The 21023-nt window shown below is 46.2% G+C and overlaps 1 protein-coding gene across 14 annotated transcripts in view; it reads left to right on the forward strand.

The window, feature by feature from the left end:
- Nucleotides 1-21023, forward strand: part of pard3ab (par-3 family cell polarity regulator alpha, b) — a 226785-nt gene that overhangs the window by 40380 nt on the left and 165382 nt on the right. For 13 of the 14 annotated variants that reach the window (XM_086204487.1, XM_086204489.1, XM_086204488.1 and 10 more), the window contains exon 2: nt 288-389. The exons of the other annotated variant lie outside the window; for it this stretch is intronic. In XM_086204487.1, the coding sequence (XP_086060613.1) occupies nt 288-389 (102 nt within the window). The remainder of the gene's footprint in view (nt 1-287; nt 390-21023) is intronic. 14 annotated transcript variants of the gene reach the window in all.

Below are 21023 nucleotides of genomic sequence, written 5' to 3' on the forward strand. Positions count from 1 at the left end.
GCACTCTGCTTTTGAACGCTGTTGCATGATTGTCAGGTTTTAAGGGTCTGAAGTCAGACTTGCCAGGATTTAACCTTCATTCATCCCTCCTCATTTCTTGAAATTGTGGCATCATTTTTCTTGCGCTGTATATTTGGCATATAAAGTTCATGCACATGCATCTTCTATCGCACACCTGAGGTCTCTGTAGCCTCTCTGCTCTCGTAATGCTCCAGTAGGTTCAGTCATACACTCGGAACTCTCCACAGCATGTCGGGTTGACTCTGACCCTCCCTCTTGTCTTCCAGGATGCCAGTTATTGGCTGCAGGTTCATCGGTTGGAACACGGTGACGGCGGCATCCTCGACCTAGACGACGTCCTCTGCGACGTGGCTGACGACAAAGACAGGGTAAGGTTTTGGTGTTGCATGTGCAGGCTGTCAGAGGTTTGGTACCCTCCTCTGACGTCTGGCCTCCACTCGTTCACTTGCCTGATCTGTCCGTCGCCTTCGATGCAGTTCTTAGAGTCCAGGTGTGTAAGTGACAGGTGGCAGATTGACTGACAGCAGGCTGCAGGCTTCTTCAGAACATCCCTCTAGAAACTAAACAGTGGAACACCTTTTTTTTCTTCTTCTTCTTCTTCTTCTTTTGTAAACTTTTGCATTCAATGGATGTTGTGGAGTGTGAATGTAGTTAGTCGATCTTTATCAAGGTTCTTCGTCATGACAGACCTAAGAGTGTCATGGAATTTAGAAAATAACCCTTCCAGGTTTACATAACAAACCCATAAAGTTTTGGAGACTTGAGGAACGTTTGCCACATTCCCTCCTACTGTCAGAGGCTGGGGTGAGGCTGATTGGGAGAAATCTATACTTGTCTGTCATAATGTGCAAACCCCTTAACCTGCCTGTGGTACGAGTGAAACACACTAAGGTGCATTTTTACTCCCGTCTTTCCTGTGCGCACGGACAGAAGAGAGCATGTGGTCCTGCACCTTCGGCGTGGAAAAGTCAGAGGCGTGTGAGTCGGGCTGTGCGTGGCCCTAGTCTCGTGCTGCTGGAGCTGAATGGGTGTTCTTGAGTGCAGATGCAGTCAGTGAATTAATCACTCAGTGGAGATGTGAAACATTTGAGTCAGATTAGTGTCGCAAAAGAGATCTACAAAAAAAAAAAGAAGCGGCGTTCCTTTCTCTCTGTGTCCATTTACTGCCTCTTCTACACGGAAAGTGTCATCTCGCCAGCGGGGGTTTAAACTCCTGGTCGGGACAGATTAAAGACTGGAGACCTGGCAGAGCAACCCACTTAGTCACAGGACCAACAGCCTGACATCAACAAGATCTGTTGTTATGGAAACGTGGCTTCCTCTACAAACGTGACCTCTGGCTGGCTTCTGTGTCAGTTCATTGAGTAGGAAACTGCATTTCCCTCTCCTCTCCACACACACACACACACACACACACACACACTGATGATGTCATCTGTTTACAGTAACACTATGCAGGTACTTTGTTCACCTGACCAAAAAAAACCCCAAACTTATGACAGAAACTGACAGTAGGAATTTGCAGCTGCGCACAAGTCCTCTTAACCTGTCAATATTCATGTGACTTTTCACAGCGAGGTTGGACATGGAGGGATTTGTACAGCTGACATTGTTGTGGTGAAGGACTTTGTGTAACGGGGGGAGAAATCTTTTCGGATTTGAGAAATGTTTTTGAACAGAACTCAACCCTCTCCCTCAAGTGTGTAGAGGGAGTTTTGGCAGGAATTAAGACGCAGCCCGAGTGTGAAATTCAACTCTAGTAAAACACATTTGAAGTAACCGTTACTGTTGGAGCGAGTGAGGGATGTGACCTCTGCGGGCGGTGGCACAGCGGAATTTTGACGGCGTTGGTGGCGAGCACTTTCCCTCGCCACTCTGTCAATCTCGCGTTCGTGCGCCTCCAGGTGGGAGTGTGTGCAGCTCCATTTGTGTTGATGAGCGTGTGTAGGTGTGTCCCCTCTCAGAGAGCTGTCATCATGCAATCTCCTCACATCCCTCTCTTCTTCTCTGCCCCTCTCTGCTGCGTCCCTGCAGGCGTTTTCCGCAGTGGAGAATGTGTACATTTCATCCATGACATCCCTTCAACCTCGCTGACACGAATCTGTGCTGCCTCGGCGGCTCTGACACCAAATCCTGAGGGGATCGTTTATGTTTGGCTTCTTTGCTCAGCTTGAATTTCCTTATTTAAAAAGCAAACAAACCCTGAAATGAAAAAGTATTGATATCAATATTTTAAGTTTTAACATGTTTTACACCTGAGAGAATTCTGCATGTGAAAGTCGACAAGTTAAATATTTAGTAAAGCCCAGTATTCCTGTCATCACTGGTACGGGAGTAGGACGACAACTGATGGATCCAGTTCCTGGTTAATTGGTCTCGTTATTTCATAATGGAGGTAAAAGTGAAACCTCATCACAGGCGTATCAACTACATGTTGTTTAGTAATTAAAGTCTGATCATCAGCTGATTGTCTTGGCACGATGAGAGGCCGCATCTGTGACTAGGTGCTGGAACGGAGTGCCTCGTTTTATTTTAAGTAGCCTGCGGTTTTCCAGGTGTGTTTGTGCCAGACAGGTGAAAGGAATGAGAGCAGGTGTGTGTCAGGGTGCTTGTCCTGAGAACTTCAAACCTGGAACTTATACATATTGTGGAAACGGTATTCCTGGAACCCCAGTGCCAACTGGATAAGTCCAGACAGACCTTTGACGTCAGTAAAGGAAGACTCATGCAGCCGGGATGAGCCACTGTGGGGTTGGAGGCTAAGCAAACAGAGCTAATGGCTATGGAAGTGGAGGCTAAGCTAAAGGAGGGAGCTAACAGCTATGAGTATTGCGGCTAAGGTAACAGAGCTCACAGCTGTGAAGCTGGAAGCTAAGCTAAATGCTAAGGGGATGGTGGCTTAGCTAACTGGGTTAACAGTTATGGGGATGGAGGCTGAGCTAACGTGGCTAACAGGTGGCAAACTTTGTTTTGTAGCTGACTGTCAGGACGAGAGGCAGGACAGCACACAGAAAGTGGTGCTCTGAGACACAGTCTAGTGTGTGTGTGTGTGTGTGTGTGTGTGTGTGTGTGTGTGTGTGTGTGTGTGTGTGCGCGCGGGCATCTGTCACAACACCAGTGTGGATTAAGTTAACTGTTTGTGTTCCCGGGGAGCACAGCTGTGTGGCTGTAAGTGATTGCGTGCTCGTGGGTCAGCATCTGTGGCCGTACTCACAAAGCTTCCTTGTACAAAGATTTGCTCCTAGTGATGAAATTCTAAGAAAAAGCTTCCAAATGCTTTTACAGTTAAGACCTGATCCTGGTAAAGACAAAATCCCTTACGAAACATCTTCGCCCTGAGGGGAGCCCCTGATCCTTGGGGCTTTGTCAAGTCACACTATCATAGTTTTATTACACCACTTCAAGCCAGTAACTATTTTTAGGGCCTGACATTCTAAAAATATCAAAATGTGATGTGAATTTAAACTTATTGTACTTAATATATTTAAAAATCAGAGGACAACATCCATACCTGATACACTGTATTCAGGAAACTAGAGTTTATCAATATATTATTATATTCACATTATCTCCCTCCCTTGACTGGCAGGTTTGACCATCGCCAGAATCTGTTCACCTGTTGTTTGAGTTCAAATCTTCCATCACTTCACAAATAAATCCTGAGGAAAATGACGACATCAAAGGTTGAAATTCTGAAATGTAATCAGAATTGCTTTACCCTCCAAGTGACATTTAAATTTTTGCCTTAATTTAGCCTGAGCCTGTTTTTTATTTATATATATATATATATATATATATATATATATATATATATATATTCTCTGTTCCTCATGGAGTCCACGATTACTTCAGAAAACTGCATCCTAGAAAACAAAAGAAATAAAAGAATTTGACTTGGCTGCACCTTGAAGAATTGTAAATCGTTAAAATCACTCAGTTCGTCCAACTTGAGACAAATGAGCCCAGTGAGAGTGAATAAAAGGAGCAAAGCTGCCGAATGGAAATTGTTTAGGTAGGAACTGATTGAGTATTGGTGAAAGAAGAAGCCGGTGCAAGTGAGGGAAGCCCCATGGTGTGTGTGTGTGTGTGTGTGTGTGTGTGTGTGTGTGTGTGTGTGTGTGTGTGTGTGTGTGTGTGTGTGTGTGCGTGCGTGCGTGCGCGAGCGACCCGGTGGATCCCAGTCAACAGGACTGGTGGTCTCCTGGCAGCTGCGGCTCATGTCTGCCATTCCACCGGAGCTTTTTAAAGACCTGCAGGAACATCGGCGGCCCGTTGCTCAAGGACACTTTTATTAGCTGGAATGAAACCGCAGGCTGCATGTGGAGGTCGTGTGGGGAACACGAGTACACACTGCACATTACTGGTGTGTGTCTGCTGCTTCATCGGTGAGGTTTCACTCGTGTATCATCCTGCCAGGAAAAGTGGCCCTCGGTGAATGTTTTTCCAGATGCCATCTTTCCATCCGTTCACCGTCCTTCTGCCTCTCTTCCTTTTTTCCCTTCTCTCATACTTGGTAGCGGTCTGTCCTTCCAAGGCTCTTTAACTCATGTGTTGCCTCGTCTTAAGCGCTGGCACTTGTGGAATCTTCTGTCTGGCTGAGTGACGTTGGGACGCACAGAGTTAACGAACATCGAAAACATAAATCTGCTCAGCTCTTTAACCTCACCTCTCAAGCACAACGCAAGGTTTATTATACCACAGGTAGCCATAGCAACAGAGATTCTGCTTAGCGCTGTTTTGATGATTTGCACACGGGCATCTTGCAATCATTTGCCTGCGGGTGTCGTGCTCCACTCCTGCAGGAACGCCACTCTATGTTTTACTGATTACCTCGAGCTCTCAGATTGTTTTCACTGCAGCTTCTTGATTTGTCAGCGCCATCGCACAGAAACGCCTGGCTGAGCGTCGCGAGACTTGGCGGAGAGGTGGACCTCCCTCTTGGGACGTCTGGCATGGAAGCTTTGACACAGTAGCAAACAGTAAACCGTAAAGAAGTTTTATTACACAAAGACACTGGCGCGCACACACACACACACACACACACACTCCGAGTGTCTGCAGGATCATGTACATAGATACACATTCATGTGTGCACACACAGGTGGACAAACACTCATCTGTCACACACTCTCTGACTCTCTGACATACCACGGGTTTCTGGTGACACACTCATCCCTACACACACACACACACACACACACACTTACTCACTCCCCCAGTGATGTCATGACCCTAAATGATGACACCTGGTTTGTGCCAACACTTCATTCCTGTGTGTGCGTGTGTGTGTGTGTGTGTGTGTGTGTGTGTAGCCGTTGCTGCTCTGGGGTTGTTGCCATTTGTCCCACAACTGAACGTTTATCTTTGTCTCTCTCTGCTGGTCGAAACTTTATTTTTTTACCTCTAATAATTTTACGTGTTGTCGGGTGGATCGGTGTTGTTATGATGTGACTTTACAATCCATTTCTGGTATATTTTTCCTCTTACAGAAGCACTGATAGGATTTATTGAGAATATGGCTGAGTCGCATTCCTTGTGTGTGTGCGTACTTCCAGGCTGTGGCGGAAGAAGTACACAGTTGCTTTACTTGAGTAGTGGTGGAAATACTCAGATGAAATACTGCTCTGGTAAAAGTTTCAGTTCAAAATTCTGCTGTGTGTGTGTGTGTGTGTGTGTGTGTGTGTGTGTGTGTGTGTGTGTGTGTGTGTCTGGGCTGATTATAGTTGCGTCTGGGTGGAGAGCAGACAGACAGAGGGGAGGAGCCGTGAGGATAAATCAACCCAGAGGAGTTCTTGGTTGATATCCAGCCAGGGGACACACACACACTCCGACTGTTGGGCTGCTAGTCACAAAATTCAAATGTCAAATGAAATACATCAAATATGTTATATAACATTAACATATGATGATAAAAATGTAAATTTCCCCACTGTGGGACAAATGAAGATTTATTATTACTCCGGTGGTGCCTTCTTGGATTAACTCGTGGTATTTTAATAGAGTTGATGTTGGAACAGAGGGAGGAAATAACGGCTCAAAGAGTTGTGAATCCTGCTGCAGCGGGATTGTTGGTGATTGGGGCTTCGAGGGTTGTGATTGGCCGAAGTCATGAAGCTGATCCAAAGTGGATGAGGTCATTACTGTAGTCTCAACCTCAACCTGCTGGAGCCACAACAATGTCAGCTATTAAACAATATTGAATCAAGGGATTTTAGGATAGTTTTGCATATCAACAACGTGTGTGTGTGTGTGTGTGTGTGTGTGTGTGTGTGTGTGTGTGTGTGTGTTTGTTCCCTCCACACTGCAGCCCACTGTGATGGTTCAGTTCTACCCTCTAAGGGGAAACGGTTGAACATCTTCATCCTGGATGAAGCTGCCGCCATCCTCTTCACTTACAGGCAACTAAAACTGACACCTGCAGAAGTGTTTCCTGCTATTGATCTCATGTCATGTTCAGTTGGCTCATTTGTTGCTGCTTGTCCACATTGATTACCTGAGTGCACACACACACACACACACACACACACGCACGCACACGTGCGCGCACGCTGTAAAATGTAAAGTGCAGTTGCTGACTCTCCTGGTGCTTTGCTGCTGGTGGTGTTGATGTTCTTTTCCGCTAACCTGTGAAGGCATCGCGGCGCCTGGAGCTTCCCCTCGCTGACATTAAGCTCAGGGAGCGTTTTCAGAAGCCATAAAGGAAGATGGATACCAGAGATAACGCCGGTGGGAGAGGTGATGTGGACGAGTGCCTGGCTAGAACTCTGACAGCTCCAACGTGGATGAGAGGGCAGCACCAACACACTCACGTGGTGCTTTAAAAACCCTGAAAAGCCCGGTTTGATATTTAAACCAGGGAGAACCCCCCCCCCCCGACGCTCCAGCTTCAGAGCATCCTGGATCAATGTCATGTGACTGTGGACTAAGCCACACCCACTCAGCCCCTCCTTCAGCCCTCAGATCTTCCTGAGCAAGTGTTGGTGATGACCTCATTTATTCCACGCTCTCCCTCCCCTCCTCCTCCTCCTCCTCCTCCCCCTCCTTTCCCCTCTCCAGCCCCCTAATGAGAACAAGATGAGGACTTAAGAGCGGCAGATTCAGTCGGGTGACACAGGAACTTCTGGGCCAGACGGAGGAGGAGGAGGAGGAGGGTCTTCGGACCGACTCCGCTCTGGTGTCAGCGGTTGAACATGTCGAGCCTTGGTGGGAGCGGTGGATCGACAGCCGACACGTTGCCTCCAAGAAAGAAAAAGTTAACAGGAGAAATGAGGCATAAAAATGCTGAATGGGTTCAACATAAACTGTCCGTCGACGTGAACTCTGAGTTTGAAATCTATTTTTATTTTTTTTATTCTGTTATAGTTTTAAATTGGAGGAAATAAAAAAAATCTAACACATACAAGTCAACAGATGAGCTGTATAACGTGTGTGTGTGTGTGTGTGTGTGTGTGTGTGTGTGTGTGTGTGTGTGTGTAAACACACACACTTTGGTCATTCATAACTTCTGCTAACTCAACCCATCATTTTCTTGGTGGAGGAGCATTTTTTAAATTTTTCTTGACATTTCATGGATTGAAAGATTTATTTTGAAAATAACTGGCAGATTGGTCGACGGTGAGAAGAACCGTTCGTCTCTGAATTATTGCCCGGCATCGTTTATCATCGAGTGAAGACTCACGGCGTTGAGCTGCCTGGACTTGAACTCTGAGGTTCGGCCTGAACAAGCTCTTCTGAACCTAAACTCAAAATCATTTTTTTGTTTTCCAGGTCAAATCTTCTTGTGAAACAGTTTCGTGTTTAAACACGTAAGGAAATGTCGTGTAAACCTGTTCGAAGCGTGGAGGTGTGTTTCCTGCGACCAGTCACCTCATGTTGAACTAACAGCCCCCCCCCCCCCCCCCCATCCTGCTGATGAATGCAAGGCATTATGGGAGATTCCCAAAAGGTGGCTGGTGGCTTGTAGATGTGTGACAGCGTCCCTTGTTGGTGCTGGTTGCCAGGACGATGTGGCCGCTGCCTGGTGAGGCTTAAACGCACGCACACGCGGCACTCTGAAGACGCTGTGTGTGATTGGATTTTACCGAGTATGAGTGCAGGATCAAGTACTGCATCACTCCACGGGAGAGGCGCTGTACTACTGAGCACAGTTACTTCTTCGTTTGACTCCCTTTCCGAGCCCAGGAAGTATTTTGCAGCTGCAAAGACACTCTCGTTGTGAAACCAGGTTGCCTGAGTGGAGTGGGAACATGGTTGTGGTGTTCCCACTGCCCCGCCTATGTTGAGACGCGCGTGTCCCCTGCTGGCTTCGGCGGACAACGTGGACCGTCGCTTTTTGACTCAGGAAGTTGACCAGGAGCACAGCTACTGCTGGTTAATGAGTGAAGTACAGCAACATTCTAGAGAGTTCCCCTCAGTCAGTAACTCTCTTCTCAGAGCTGACGCCTGCATCGGTTTCTGTCCATCAAGGAAACGTTTAGGAAAACTGGTGGTTGAATAAATACTGTGCGCTGTTTACTGGCGTGATCACACTCGTGCTGTCTCAGCATTTCACCTGGAGGATTTGTCACCCACACAAACCCTGAGTCAGGATTACTCACGTGTCTGTGTGTACTTGTGTCCATACACGTGTGTGTGTGTGTGTGTGTGTGTGTGTGTGTGTGTGTGTGTGTGTGTGTGTGTGTGTGTGTGAGAAGTCCAACTTCACCTCAGCGCATTGTGTACTCTTGTTTGTTAGTTTTCCCTGTATGTGGTTGACCATCTCGCACAATTGCAGCTTTTCTGGATGTGAACCCAGAACCACAGCAGTTAGCAGGCAGCTAACAGCTGCCGCCTCTCGGCTCCTTCTGTGGTAACAGTACGAGGCGTCCCCACGTCCCGCTGTCTGTGTGTGGGTCAGCGCTCGGCACCCAGGGAACCCACAACACTCCCGAGCTCTGCAGAACCCTACATGGACAAGCAGAGGAAGCCACGTTCTTCTTCTCTTAACCACAGAGTCTATGCTTTCCTGTAGAAGACAAAATCCAGAAAAGTGGAGAAGGAACCAAACCCGCAGCTTCAGGAACGTCAGCTACATATCATCCACATTAGTGGAATTTAAAGAATGTGTCCATTGATTTCCATGTCATTTTGTGTTCATGCCACGATGTAGTGATTGTTATTGAGCTGAGTGTGAGGAGTAGTGATGGCAGAGCCGTAGTCGAGGAGCAGTCGTGAGGGGGCAAAGGAAGATTGACTGAAATCCTTGTTATTTATGCAGCGTGAGCTACAGGTCTGTGGCCTGGGAGCTGGTACTACAGTTGAGAAATATAGCAGTATTATGTCGTGTACTGTGTGCTGTGATTTTGTAAACTATGGGACCATCATAGTGGACGTCCTCCAGGGTCCTTAAAACCTTCAAACTTGTGTCTTTTGTCCTCAGGTGCGATCGTGACCTGTCTTCAAACGGACGTTCCTTCTGTGGGTTTGGCTTCTTTCCATCAACTCCATCCGTTCATCCGGATGTAAAACACAACCCGAACGCTCACTCTCCTTCGCAACGCCCTCGCTGGCATCGTAGGGTCATAGGTCTTAAATCTTATCAAGTGTTCTTACAGAGTGATGAAAACTTCCTGGAGATCTCGGTTTCATAACATAGCAACCCCTCATTTTAGCTCCGTTTCTCCCTGGTATCCTGATCCCAGATCAGTGCTGCGCTGCTTCCGTCCGTGCAGACTTGTTTAACCTCCAGCGACTGCATATGGAGGAAACCGAAATAACGGGATGTTTTTGTGCCCGGCATATTTAGATCAAGTGTTTGAGTCGGGCTCCATTGCTACCGGAGCGAGGGCCCCAGCCCTGAGGGACCAGGATGACCCCCGCGAGGCTCCTCAAGAGCATCACGCTGCTCTATTTCCATGTGGCACATCTTATTTATGGGTTGCATTTATTATTCATACAAATAGGTTAAAGGCTAAGAGGCCAGAGCAGCTGCACGTCATCAATGTTCGAAGTGTAAATGACTGCACAATAATGGTGGCGAGAAAAGCAGATTTACCCTCAACGCTCCGTTTCTCCTCCCAGCTGGAAGAACTTGAGAAGTTAAGAGCCCGACTCCTGAAATCCTCCGGGCTCTGAGTCTGCCGGCGCAACACGAGCACTGAAAACAAAAATCATTGTCATGTCAACAGTGAGTGTCCATGTTTGCTTTCTACCTCCAGGCGTTGAAATGAGCAGATATAATCACGCCGAAAAGACGCAGCCAGAATGAACCTGAAGAGCTGACATCAACAGAAGGGAACATACTTTGATTGTTGCGTGTATAAAAAAACATTGAATTAGTTTTTTTGGGGGTTTTTTTCCAGTCGTGATTTAGATGTGACGGAGGCTTTATGTGCAAGTTTCGGAACCCTTGAAAGTGCTTGAATTTCTCTGTAAGAGGCCTGTAGTCTGGATTGAGGTTTTAATCCTAATTGTGGTGAGAAAGGTGTCTGGAGACAAAGGCAGCGTTTGAGAAGTCAACAGAGTTTGGGGATTAGAGCGGCTCTCAACAGATGTCAGCGTGTTTGAGTTTGCTGCTAATGAGATTAGAGCCCCGACCCCCCCCACTCTCCATCTATTCTCCACCCTCCCAGCTTGTCTCCTTCCATCTCTCCCTCCGTTGTGGTGTCTCGTGCCTCTGGAGCCTCTGGATGTTGCTGGGACGGCGAGGCATGAACTCTTCGGCTGGTTCAAGCTGTTCCTGAATAACTGAATCAATATTTAAAACTCTGCTTCACCATCTCACCTGCTGCCATCTGGACCTCCTCGCTCACTTCTGAGGCAGAAAACTCTGGAAGCTGCAGCAGGATGCCAAAGACCGCTTCTGCCCTCTAGTGGCGGCGGTGTATCACTGCGGTGCTCCTCCTGATTTTATTGGCAGTCTGGGGTGCAGGAATAAATGGGAATTCAAGGAAATTTGGGGATAATTTACCTTGTCATATTTATATCTGTGTATGTCTGTCTTTATATTTGTAAATATTTTATTCTCATAGCACGTCTACATGCAAGCATTTGGGATACAGGTTTAAAAATAACATTTTTGAGTGGAACTTTAGTGGATTCTCCCTTTGTCTGTGTAGGTTCTCATTCATCCAGGTCATCGTAGATCGAAGCGAAGTAAAATCTGGTCAACTGGACGTAAGTTTGTCCAGTTGACCAGATTTTACTTCGCTTCGATTCTCCCTTTGAATGACAACAAAAATGTAATATTTGGGTCAAAGTCGTCTCAGTAATGGAAACAGATCAGGTTTGGTGTCGTCGCAGATGTCAGAAAAGTCCTCAAAAGTCCTGCTGTAGCGAGCAAGAAGCTAATAATCTGTGTGGGACGGGAGGGATTATGGTCAGGTACAGACTCCAAATGTTAAGGTCAAGTATCCCACTTGATAATTCCTATTGATTCCCATGGAAAGTTTCCAGGAAAGTGGAAAGTCTACACCTGAAATCAGACGGCTCCTCTTTGCTGCCCACCTACAGATGCTGCCCTAACAGGTGGTTGCGGTCTTTTAGCTAACGATGGGAGCAGAACCGGACCGGTAGAACCTCTTCCTCCATCACCAGAGAGTTCTTGCCACCAGTCAGGGAAACACGGGGCTGCGTGGTGAGCTTGGTTGATGTCCAGAGTCGGCAACAAACCAACTTCTGTGTCCGAACCACCAGGACCAACAGAAACAGTGGTTCCGCTCGGCTGGTGTGTGGCTGGAGGAGGCGGCACATGCAGCGGGTCAGCTGCTGCTGCTAGTTTTACCGCTGATGTCACTGCAAATGTTGCGGAAGGAACACTCGCTTCATTGTAATCAGGGCTGCAACTAACAAGTGCGTTCATTGATTAATCTGCTGATTATTTTCGTGGCTGAACATCAACAGATCTATGAAAACAGACTTATGAAAAGAGTGAAAAATGCTCATAACTCTTTATTTTCACTGATGAATTATGAAAACAAGCATTTTGTCTTCTGTTGAAGAGCCTGCAACCCACAAATGATTTTTGCTTGAGAAAGAAAAAAAAAAAGAAGCCTGAATTGCTAATTGGTTGTCAGAAAGGAGATTGACAGTTATTTGCTTGTGAAGCACCAACTTTCGTTGACAGAAGTGTGTGTTTAAAAGAGAGAATCCTGCACGTGTGTGTTTCTAGGCTGTTCAACCATTGATCTCGCCTCGCTCCTGGAACCAACTGCTGTTGGTGCTCCGGAGCTGAAATGTGGAGGAGCGATCCTCATATTTTAGGGAAAAAATAGGTTTTTTGTGTGTGTTACGCCGTCTGGGCTGTTGTACCTCAAAGGTCAGACCACGGGTGCACCCCAGATGTTTACCTTCATCCATCATAACCCCCGTTCGTCCAACAGCTAATGAATTACAATTTGTACGGCAGGAAGTTTTAGGGAAGTAGGCAGGAAGTGAGTTTGAGGGGAAATAACAGGATGTTGTGTGGTGATCGGCAGCATGAGTGTGTGTAGTCATTTCCACCATCTGCGGCTTGATGGTCTGGTAAATGAAGCATTCCGTGAAGCATTCTAGCTGGAATTCTCTGGGGGTGCGATGTTTATGTCCACCCACCACTTTCCATTCAGGGAGAGATGACGTTTCGCGTCTTGTTGAGAGGCTCTACCCTGGTGTTTTGGTGAAAAGCAGGTCTTTGTCTGCTAAGTGTTCCTGGTAGCTGTCTGGACTGTTAAACCACAAAGGTCAGAAGCTGGGTGCAGAGTGGTGGAGCCGCTGGTTTGGCTGTGGTCGTGCTCCAGGGGAGGACCTGCCTCGGTCAGACAAAGCTGCCGCTGATTTCCCTGCAACTGTTTTTTTGTGTTTTCATCTGTTTTCTATTAATGTTCATTAACATTCTTACATTTTCAATAATAACACAAAACATACAGTGTAAAGAAATCACGCTCTCTCTCTCTCTCTCTCACTGTGGTGACTCAGCCAACCCAGCTGTGGTCTGTGGGAAAAGCCTGCTGCACAGGCAGGAAGTGGTGTGTGTCTATTCCTGTGTGTGTGGTACAGAACAGCTCCCCTGTTGCAGTGTGTTCATACACACTCTCATTCTGCCGAACTGGGTGTTCCGTCTGTGTTTTCTCCAAAGCTGACACGCTGACGCAGCTCCTGGGAATCTCATCGTAAAAATCCCAACGCCGAGCCGAGCCGGACACCGACGCCATTTCTTCTCTCTTTTGGCCCATTTTGCAAATGTGACTGAACATTTATGGTATCGCCATATTGAATTACACATGGAATACTGCAACTGACGCCAGTACAATCAAATGTAAAACAGGCTTTTGATTGACACCGACCATAAATCTGGACGGGACCTGAATTTATGAAGTACCTTTCAGCAGATTTTGTTGCAGGGGTGAAATTTGAGATTTTGAAATGGATTTTTAACGCAGCAGCAATGCAGCAAAATCATTGTATATCTCTGTGCTTTGATATGGCTGCTTTAGCCTCGAATCCTCATCCGCATCCTCCCTTGTTTACAGCAGTCCACCTATTAAATAGATGATGAGTGAGGGGAGCTCACTTAAAGGCCCTGGAAATCCTCACATCTCCACTCCAGCGGTGGCATGAATGTTCTGTAAAGCAGCCAAATGTCTTCATCCTCCATCTTCATCATGAACACCACCTCCATGTATTTAGAGCCAACACTAAAAATATGACGTTTTACGCAGTCAGATCTGTTTGTCTCAGTTGTTACTGCCTGGCACCACTAGGGGTCAGTGTGTCCCTGCAGGTTCGGCTGCTGAGGTCGCCCTCATCACTTAGACGTCTGTAGAAGCGGGAGAGGAGGAGGAGGAAGTTAAAGCTGCGAGGCTTTACATCATCCTCTCCTGGGAGCTGTCTGCTCCCGCGGGGACCGTCGTCATCGTTACACCAGAGCACAGAGCTTTTTACCGTGTTTGTGAGGGAGGCCAGGAAGGAGGTGATATAATATATTGTGTGACTTTTCCTTCGAGGGTGTGTATTGTACATGTGTGAACCACTCCATGATCACTAATTCATGTGGTGTGTTAGAGGGAGACAGAGTGAGAGCGAGATAGGGGTCAGTAGGTGACAGAGAGAGAGAGAATATAAAACACACACACGATTCCACTTTGACATTATTACATGTTATATGATCATACTGCTGATGTTATTGCGTTACTTGTAAAATCTGAGGCAGACAGATCTCTCGTACACTCCTGACTCTTAATTAGACGGTATCTGCAGATCTTTACCCTCCTTCTTCTGGCAACTAATGAATTTTAATTTCTACGTCAGGAAGTGGCAGGGAAGCAGCCAGGAAGTGAATTTTAAGGGGCATTAACAGGATGTTGTGATGTGATTAGCGCTGTTTGTGTTGTCATTTCCTCCCACCATCTGTGTCTAGATGGGCCGCGAAGTCGTCACAAATAAATCACAGTATCTCAGCTGCACTGCTGCTTCAAAAAGACTTGCAGTGGGTGTATTGTTCACTCTCCTGTTTCCTCCCAGGGATGTGTGGCCATGGCGAAATCTATCAGCTGAGGCAACACCGTCTTTAGTGTCCTTGGGGAGTTTACGTTGTTGATGCTACGGCTGGGAAATATGGACACAAATCAGATATCACAGTGTCTTGACACCTGATCAATGATCCTCACTGGACATAATGAGGACGTGTGTGAAGGAAGGTATGAGAACAGCAGCACGGCGTGTTCAGAAAATTATGTTAATTTACTGTAATTCAGCCTTTATACTGGTGTCACAGTGTGAAGACCAAGGTCCAAAATCGGAGACCGTCTCAAGTCTCATATCAGGATACTGATGTTGCTCAGCCCTCACACGATGAAATACTCCTGTACTTCTGAAAGTATCGCCCAGCGCTGCACGGTGATAAATACTGGAGGCACATGGTCACGTCAAGTGCCTTCATGGTACCCTGAGGGTTTTAGTTTTGTAACAAAATAGGAGGCCCTCCATATCAGCACTGATGGAACGGAGGTCGTCAAAGATGCCTGAAAACCATCAAAACCACTGGTTGTTACCAGTACAGATCGTGATGCTGCTGCTGCAATGTGTGTGAATACTTTTAAGAGTTTAGATGAAGACTTGATGGTCGTCGGAGATCAGAGTGCACTAAGGAGCCCCCCCAACAAAGAAAGAATGGTCTCCTACCAAAGGTGGGCGGAGCCTAAATGTCTTAAAGTCAGGTCAGAGTATCTGTCCAGCCCTTGGAAGTTGGTGTACTCGGCGATGTTTGTGTTTCCAGTTTGAGAGGTGATGTCGTGGTGTGCATGCTACTTATATACAGAGTATTGGAGCACTCACATTAAACGGGGGCTTCCTACAAGTGTCCGGCCTCCCCTGTCTGAGCAGCGGCGTGGAACAAGAACCCCACAGGACCAGGATCCATTCTAACAAGCTCTCATGTCAGCCCCCCATCCTCCCATTGTTCCAGTCCGGTCGCCAGAAACAATAAGTGTAGTGTCTGATGTACTGGTGCATCAACGTAAAGGGTCCAGGAGATGGATGCGGTCCGCACAGAACCGCTGGGTACAGGTTCTGTGTTGTAGTCGGTTTGATTTATTCACAGCTGCATCCCCGTTCTGGGCTTTGGTGTAGAAACGGCACTGAAAATGGATAAAAAGCACTGATGAGTCTCATCTGTCTAGAGATCGCGGCTGCTGAGATGTGAAGAATAGTTTTGGAGATCATTAGGTTTTCTTTGTTGTTGTTGTTTGTGTGTTTTTTATCCATCCAAACAAAAGTGTATTGGCTCTTTGCAAATGAATTTCGGTGCAATCGAGCAGATCTCCGGGTGTCTTTTCATTCATTTACTGCTGTCAATACAGCCATAATAGACTTCTCTGTGAACAAGGTGAGCAGCATTGAGTGTGACAGGGTGGGTAAACAGATAGCAACCCAATCAGGAGCAGCAGGTTGAGGGGCTGCCAGATGTGATGGAGCACCCTGATATCCTGCCATTCACTCATTGGTTTATTTACTGCGGCGTCTGAGGATAAAGACTAACACCTCTCCACTGGCTCTGCATGTTAAAGCCATTACAGGTAATCAACAAGTGCCAAGTTGGCACCGACGTTTGAGGGCTGTGTGTTTCTTCCACTTGTTCTTGAGAACTCAGGAACTCAACACAAAGAGTTCACTAAGCAGATTCTTGACTTGCGACCAGCCGCCCTACTTTGCTGCTTGTTTTATCAGATCTGAACACAACCTCTGAATCATCCGAGCAGCGGTTGACCCAAGTGTCGAGACATCCTGTTATGGTCTGATGTATGAAGTACCTCAAGGGGCAGTTTATGTAAAATGTATGTTTGTATGAATGTGAAGGAGGGAGCAGTGGAAGCCATTCCTGGTCTTCAGTGGACTGCGGGCTTGTGGCTCGGTCATTGGAATCTTTTCTCGCTTGTCACCTTACAGAATGGAAATTGCGAGAAAAATCAAAACTAAACTAATTCAGATTTATTGCTCCACATGATGGGTTGCAGAAGTAACATGAATAGGAACCACAAGTTCATATAAAACTCTTTACATTTTTCAGTAAACTAGCACCCAGGTTTGATTTCCTCTTGCCAAAAGCTTCCACATCAGCAGAGCGCCTGTGAGCTACATCAGTGGCAAAAGTGCCTTAATTAAATGGCGGTAAATGTTTACGCGAGGTCCCGATCATCAGATTTCCAGGGTGGTGTTTAGGTGTTTCCTGGGTAGAGTTGCTAGTACTACTACTAAATGGAACAGGAGCATCAATAATATATATATGACTTTGTTGCTATGCTATGAGAAATGGTCCCGCACCGAGCTAGCTGGCGCTTAGCGACGGTTGTATCCAAATAAACCAAAAGGTTGCTGACGTACATAATCGGTCCAAAAAATGCACCTTAATCCCTAAAAGTAACCGTGACAGCAGAGCCGATCCAACCTGGAAGTGTTTTTGGTCCTTAACCTCGCGAGACTTCAACTGCTGTGCTGAGCAAATATGTCAGACCCCTATTTTGTCCCTTCCCGCCGTATTTGCGTGTGTTGTCGTGTCCTGGTCCCTGACAACCAGAGTTGGCCAGCAAATCAACAGCGTAGATCAGGTCACTTGGTACCTGGTGGCGGTTGTAGAACCTCTCGTTTCCTCCTTCGGGCCGGTAGGTGCGGCTCGCTGGGTCTGAGGTGACGGTAACTGATAACGGCCATTTAATGAGCTGATACAATGCCAAACGGTTGCAAACTCACGGCTCGCACCCACAGGCGACTCATCCGCTGCCAGTGTCATCCGCCCCAGCGAGGAGAAACAATATTCATGATCTGACTCGTGTTCCTCATACTCACAGCACACATGCTAATTCCAGCATCTGAGGAGAGTAATGTATATTTAATCACTCCCTCCACTGTATTACCATAAAACATGAACAAAACGGAGGTGAACGGATGGATGCAGGCTCCTCGCTCTTAATGATGTTTTTGTCACTAAACTGAATCCAGGCTCTGCACCCAGTTGATGGGCTGTTTAATTTAACATGAGAGAGCTAACAGATTGGTTGGGTTTATAGGTTACATGAATTCATTTCTACATGCCTCTTAACCAAGTCGACCTTATTTCATGACTTCCTTTAGTTTTTGGTTTTGCTGCAATAAATGCGAAGTTTTGCATTTTTTTTTTGTACGAAAACACAATCCGTTGGTGTCATTTTACACTTCTAATCCCGCCCTACTCTATATGTTTCTTTTTATGGATTTCTGTAGATATTTATAAGTCTCCAGATATTCTTGTCAAGGTAGAGGATAATTTCTTCAATAAGTAGGAAGATAAATGGCGGATGATGAGAGGAATCAGTTTTCCTGTGACTTAAGTATGACTGCATATAAAGGAGTTCCTGGAAAGAAAATGGAAGCGTATGATATTAAATTGAACCCTGCAGTGATTTAAACCTACATTTTTTATGAGAATCTGTGTAATGGGAACAGCAGTGCCCCCCAGTAATGTGTTTACTGGTTGAACACTGAAGTCAGCACTTGGCTTGCTCTTTATAGCCCACTGAATATAGTTCACATGCATATGTTATATCATATTCATTGTTAATAATTAAATTCCCCCCGTTTTTGCCCCATTGCCTCGTTTACTTGTGTTTACCCTCGTTGTCCTTGTTTCAGCTACACGTTTATGTAAGCAGCACAGCTCCGTATGACACATATGACACACATTTGGCCCATGACGGTAGCTCTGACTGCCAGCTTTCAGGCTGCTACGGTGGGGCGTTAGCTGCAGAAGTGGCAGTGGTGTCTCCAGGGCTTGGAGTAAATGAGATTTGCTGGGGGGAGAATTGGGTCGGAGGAAAGCCTGAAGATGAACCCCAAAGAAAGAGAGCCCGCCGGCGCCAACAGAACATTTGGAAGGGGGGCGTCGAACCCTACCTGAGCACAGAAACGCGCTGAAGTAAGCGGTGTGTGTGAATCTGAGTATGTAGTGAGACATGCTTGTGTTGCAAGTGAATATACGCACATCGGCCCTCTCTTGCAGCGCTTCTGCTCTTTAACGGTTTGTTAAATGTTTTTTGGTCCTTTACTTATTCCTCAGCTATTTGTGGCGAACCTTCGGCTGTTGGAATTTGTGTCAGATGTTCTTTTTTTGGTGTGAATTTGTATCATTTTATAGGCTTCATTCAACTGTAGCACGACTTTCACCCTATTTATACAGGAATGTAAATCAGGTTGTCATCAGCATAGCGAGAGTGTCGTCCTGCCAAAAGGCTTCTCTTCAAAAGGCCAGCATTTGAAGTTTTAATAGTTTAAGTGATCTTTTTTTTATTTCACCAATGTCATGTTCCCTTTACATGTGTAAATAGATCTTTCCATTTCAAATTCTGTAACTGTCTCCGCCAGCGAACCTTCACATGCTCGTTTCGTTGGCGTGGATGTTGCACAGTACATCCACCAGAGGGCAGTTTAGTCCCTCCCTTCTTCGTCGCTGCTGTCCATCGCTCACTCCACTGCCGTCTGAAGACATTTATCCATCAGTTGACATCATAAGTGCACACAAACTTTCCTTAAAAAAACATCTTTTCCAGTGTTTTCTCTGTCTCACTTTCCTCGTTGCCCAAATTCACCCCATGATTTCCGGTGGCTCTGCTTTTCTGTATCGGTGAGCTTTCAGGAAACGTGCATGAGGCCGGGCAGAAGGAACACAGAGTACAGGCAGACGGCTCCCTCTGCATCTAATGCCGAGCACGAGTGAGCATTTAAGGTTCAAGAAAATAACAAGTAAAAACACTTGAGTGAGTTGACATACAGCTTAGCTGCAAATCTCAGGATACCTAGAGTAGACTTCCTCTTCTCTGCTACATCCCTTTGTGTATTTACCGTCTTTTCTTAGAGGAAAGCCATTAACCTCTCCCTTAGGCGGCCATGTTGGAACAGACATGATCTACTGGCCTTTGACAAACCAAAAATGACTTATTCCGTGTGTGTGTGTGTGTGTGTGTGTGTGTGTGTGTGTGTGTGTGTGTGTGTGTTCTTTTACTTGCTACATAGTGAGGACTAGAATACGTATTTAGCCAACAGAGTGAGGACATTTTAGCCGGTCCTCACATCTTCAAAGGGCCATTTGAAGTTCAAGACTTGGTTTTGGGGTCGAGGTTAGAATCAGGTTCTGGTTAGGTTTAGGGTCAAGGTTAGGGTCAGGTTCTGGTTAGGTTTAGGGTCTTGGTTAGGGTCAGGCAGTCAGTTGAGATGGTTAGGGTGAGGAGCAAGGGAATGTATTACATCAACGAAAGTCCTCAGAAAGATATAAGTACAAGGAAGTGTGTGTGTGTGTGTGTGTGCGCGCACTTGCTCTCGGACTCATGTAGACCTGGTCAAGTCAACTCAGGTTGGTCTTCTAAAAGTCTTGGTAATTGCTGTTACTACAGAAAGCATCACGGTGGCCCCAGTGTGATTTTTTTTCTTTTTTTTTTCTGAGGATCTGCTTTCGTGAAACCTGTTGACCAGGGTTAAACACTTCCACACACCTCCACGGATATCAGAGCGTTTCCTCAGGAGAGCCACTAGATTCTCTCTTCGCTCCAAATGTTCCCTGCACCTCCCAGCACAGGAGGCTAGTTAGTATGAGAAACTGCTCCTGCTTTAATTACCTTTCCAAAGAGGCAAAATCATCATCTCTGCATTCATGTGTCTGTCAGCAGCGTCATTTGATGTTAATGGCGTCCATGATAGTGGTTGTCTGTCAGTATAAGCGCAACACTGACAGCTTAGCTTAGCAGTCAAACAAGCAGATTTATCCCTTTCTCTTAGGCAGGCGCGATATGTCTTCTGTTTTGACAGGCTTTCTTTTTGATAATCCAGTTGCTCCGCGTAAGATCTGCTGCTGTGAATTGTGGGTAAAACAGTGGCCTTTGAAACATCTGATTAATTTCTTTAAGAGTTCAACAATTGACCAAAAGACTGCTTTCGTTTGCTCTGGCTTACGTTGCCTCATTAGTGTTCCCCTCCCGTACACGTAGTCTTGTTTTCCCGTAACCTCCTCCCTTGTTCTCTTTCTGTCTTGACTCTTTCTCTTCCTCCATCTCCCTCTCCCCCTTCTCTTGTCACGGTAATTGGCTCAGAGAAATTTATGCAGACTTATTTAGTCCTCTCTGAAATTTTTCTTTGCTTGGCTCACGCAAGATTAATTGCCTAGAGAAGCGGAGCAGCACTTGTTGTCCGTTTGGTTAAATTAACATTCGAAGTCGTCTTTGATCCGAGGTCACTCAAAGCTCCGTCTCTGTTTGTCGACTTCTCCTTCCTTCTTTATCTTTTTAGCTTAATTTCTCTTTCTATCGCCAACCTTCCACAACCTCCCACACTCTTGCCCATAATTGGGAATTTTTCCTTTGACGCTGTACAACTGGGAACAGGGTAAACTTGGGTCTGACACAGCTAATCAGCGCTGATCTAGACCAAATCTGTCTGAGTTCTACATAACATAAAGCCTTTTATGGGTTGATGAAACTGATGCAATTGTTTCTTAATGGTTGTAATTTGAGAGGATTTAAGCTCTC

Source organism: Aulostomus chinensis, chromosome 5 (genome assembly GCF_037954235.1).
Source record: "Aulostomus chinensis isolate RoL2024-O1b breed Wild chromosome 5, RoL_Achi_v1.0, whole genome shotgun sequence".
NCBI lineage: Eukaryota > Metazoa > Chordata > Actinopteri > Syngnathiformes > Aulostomidae > Aulostomus > Aulostomus chinensis.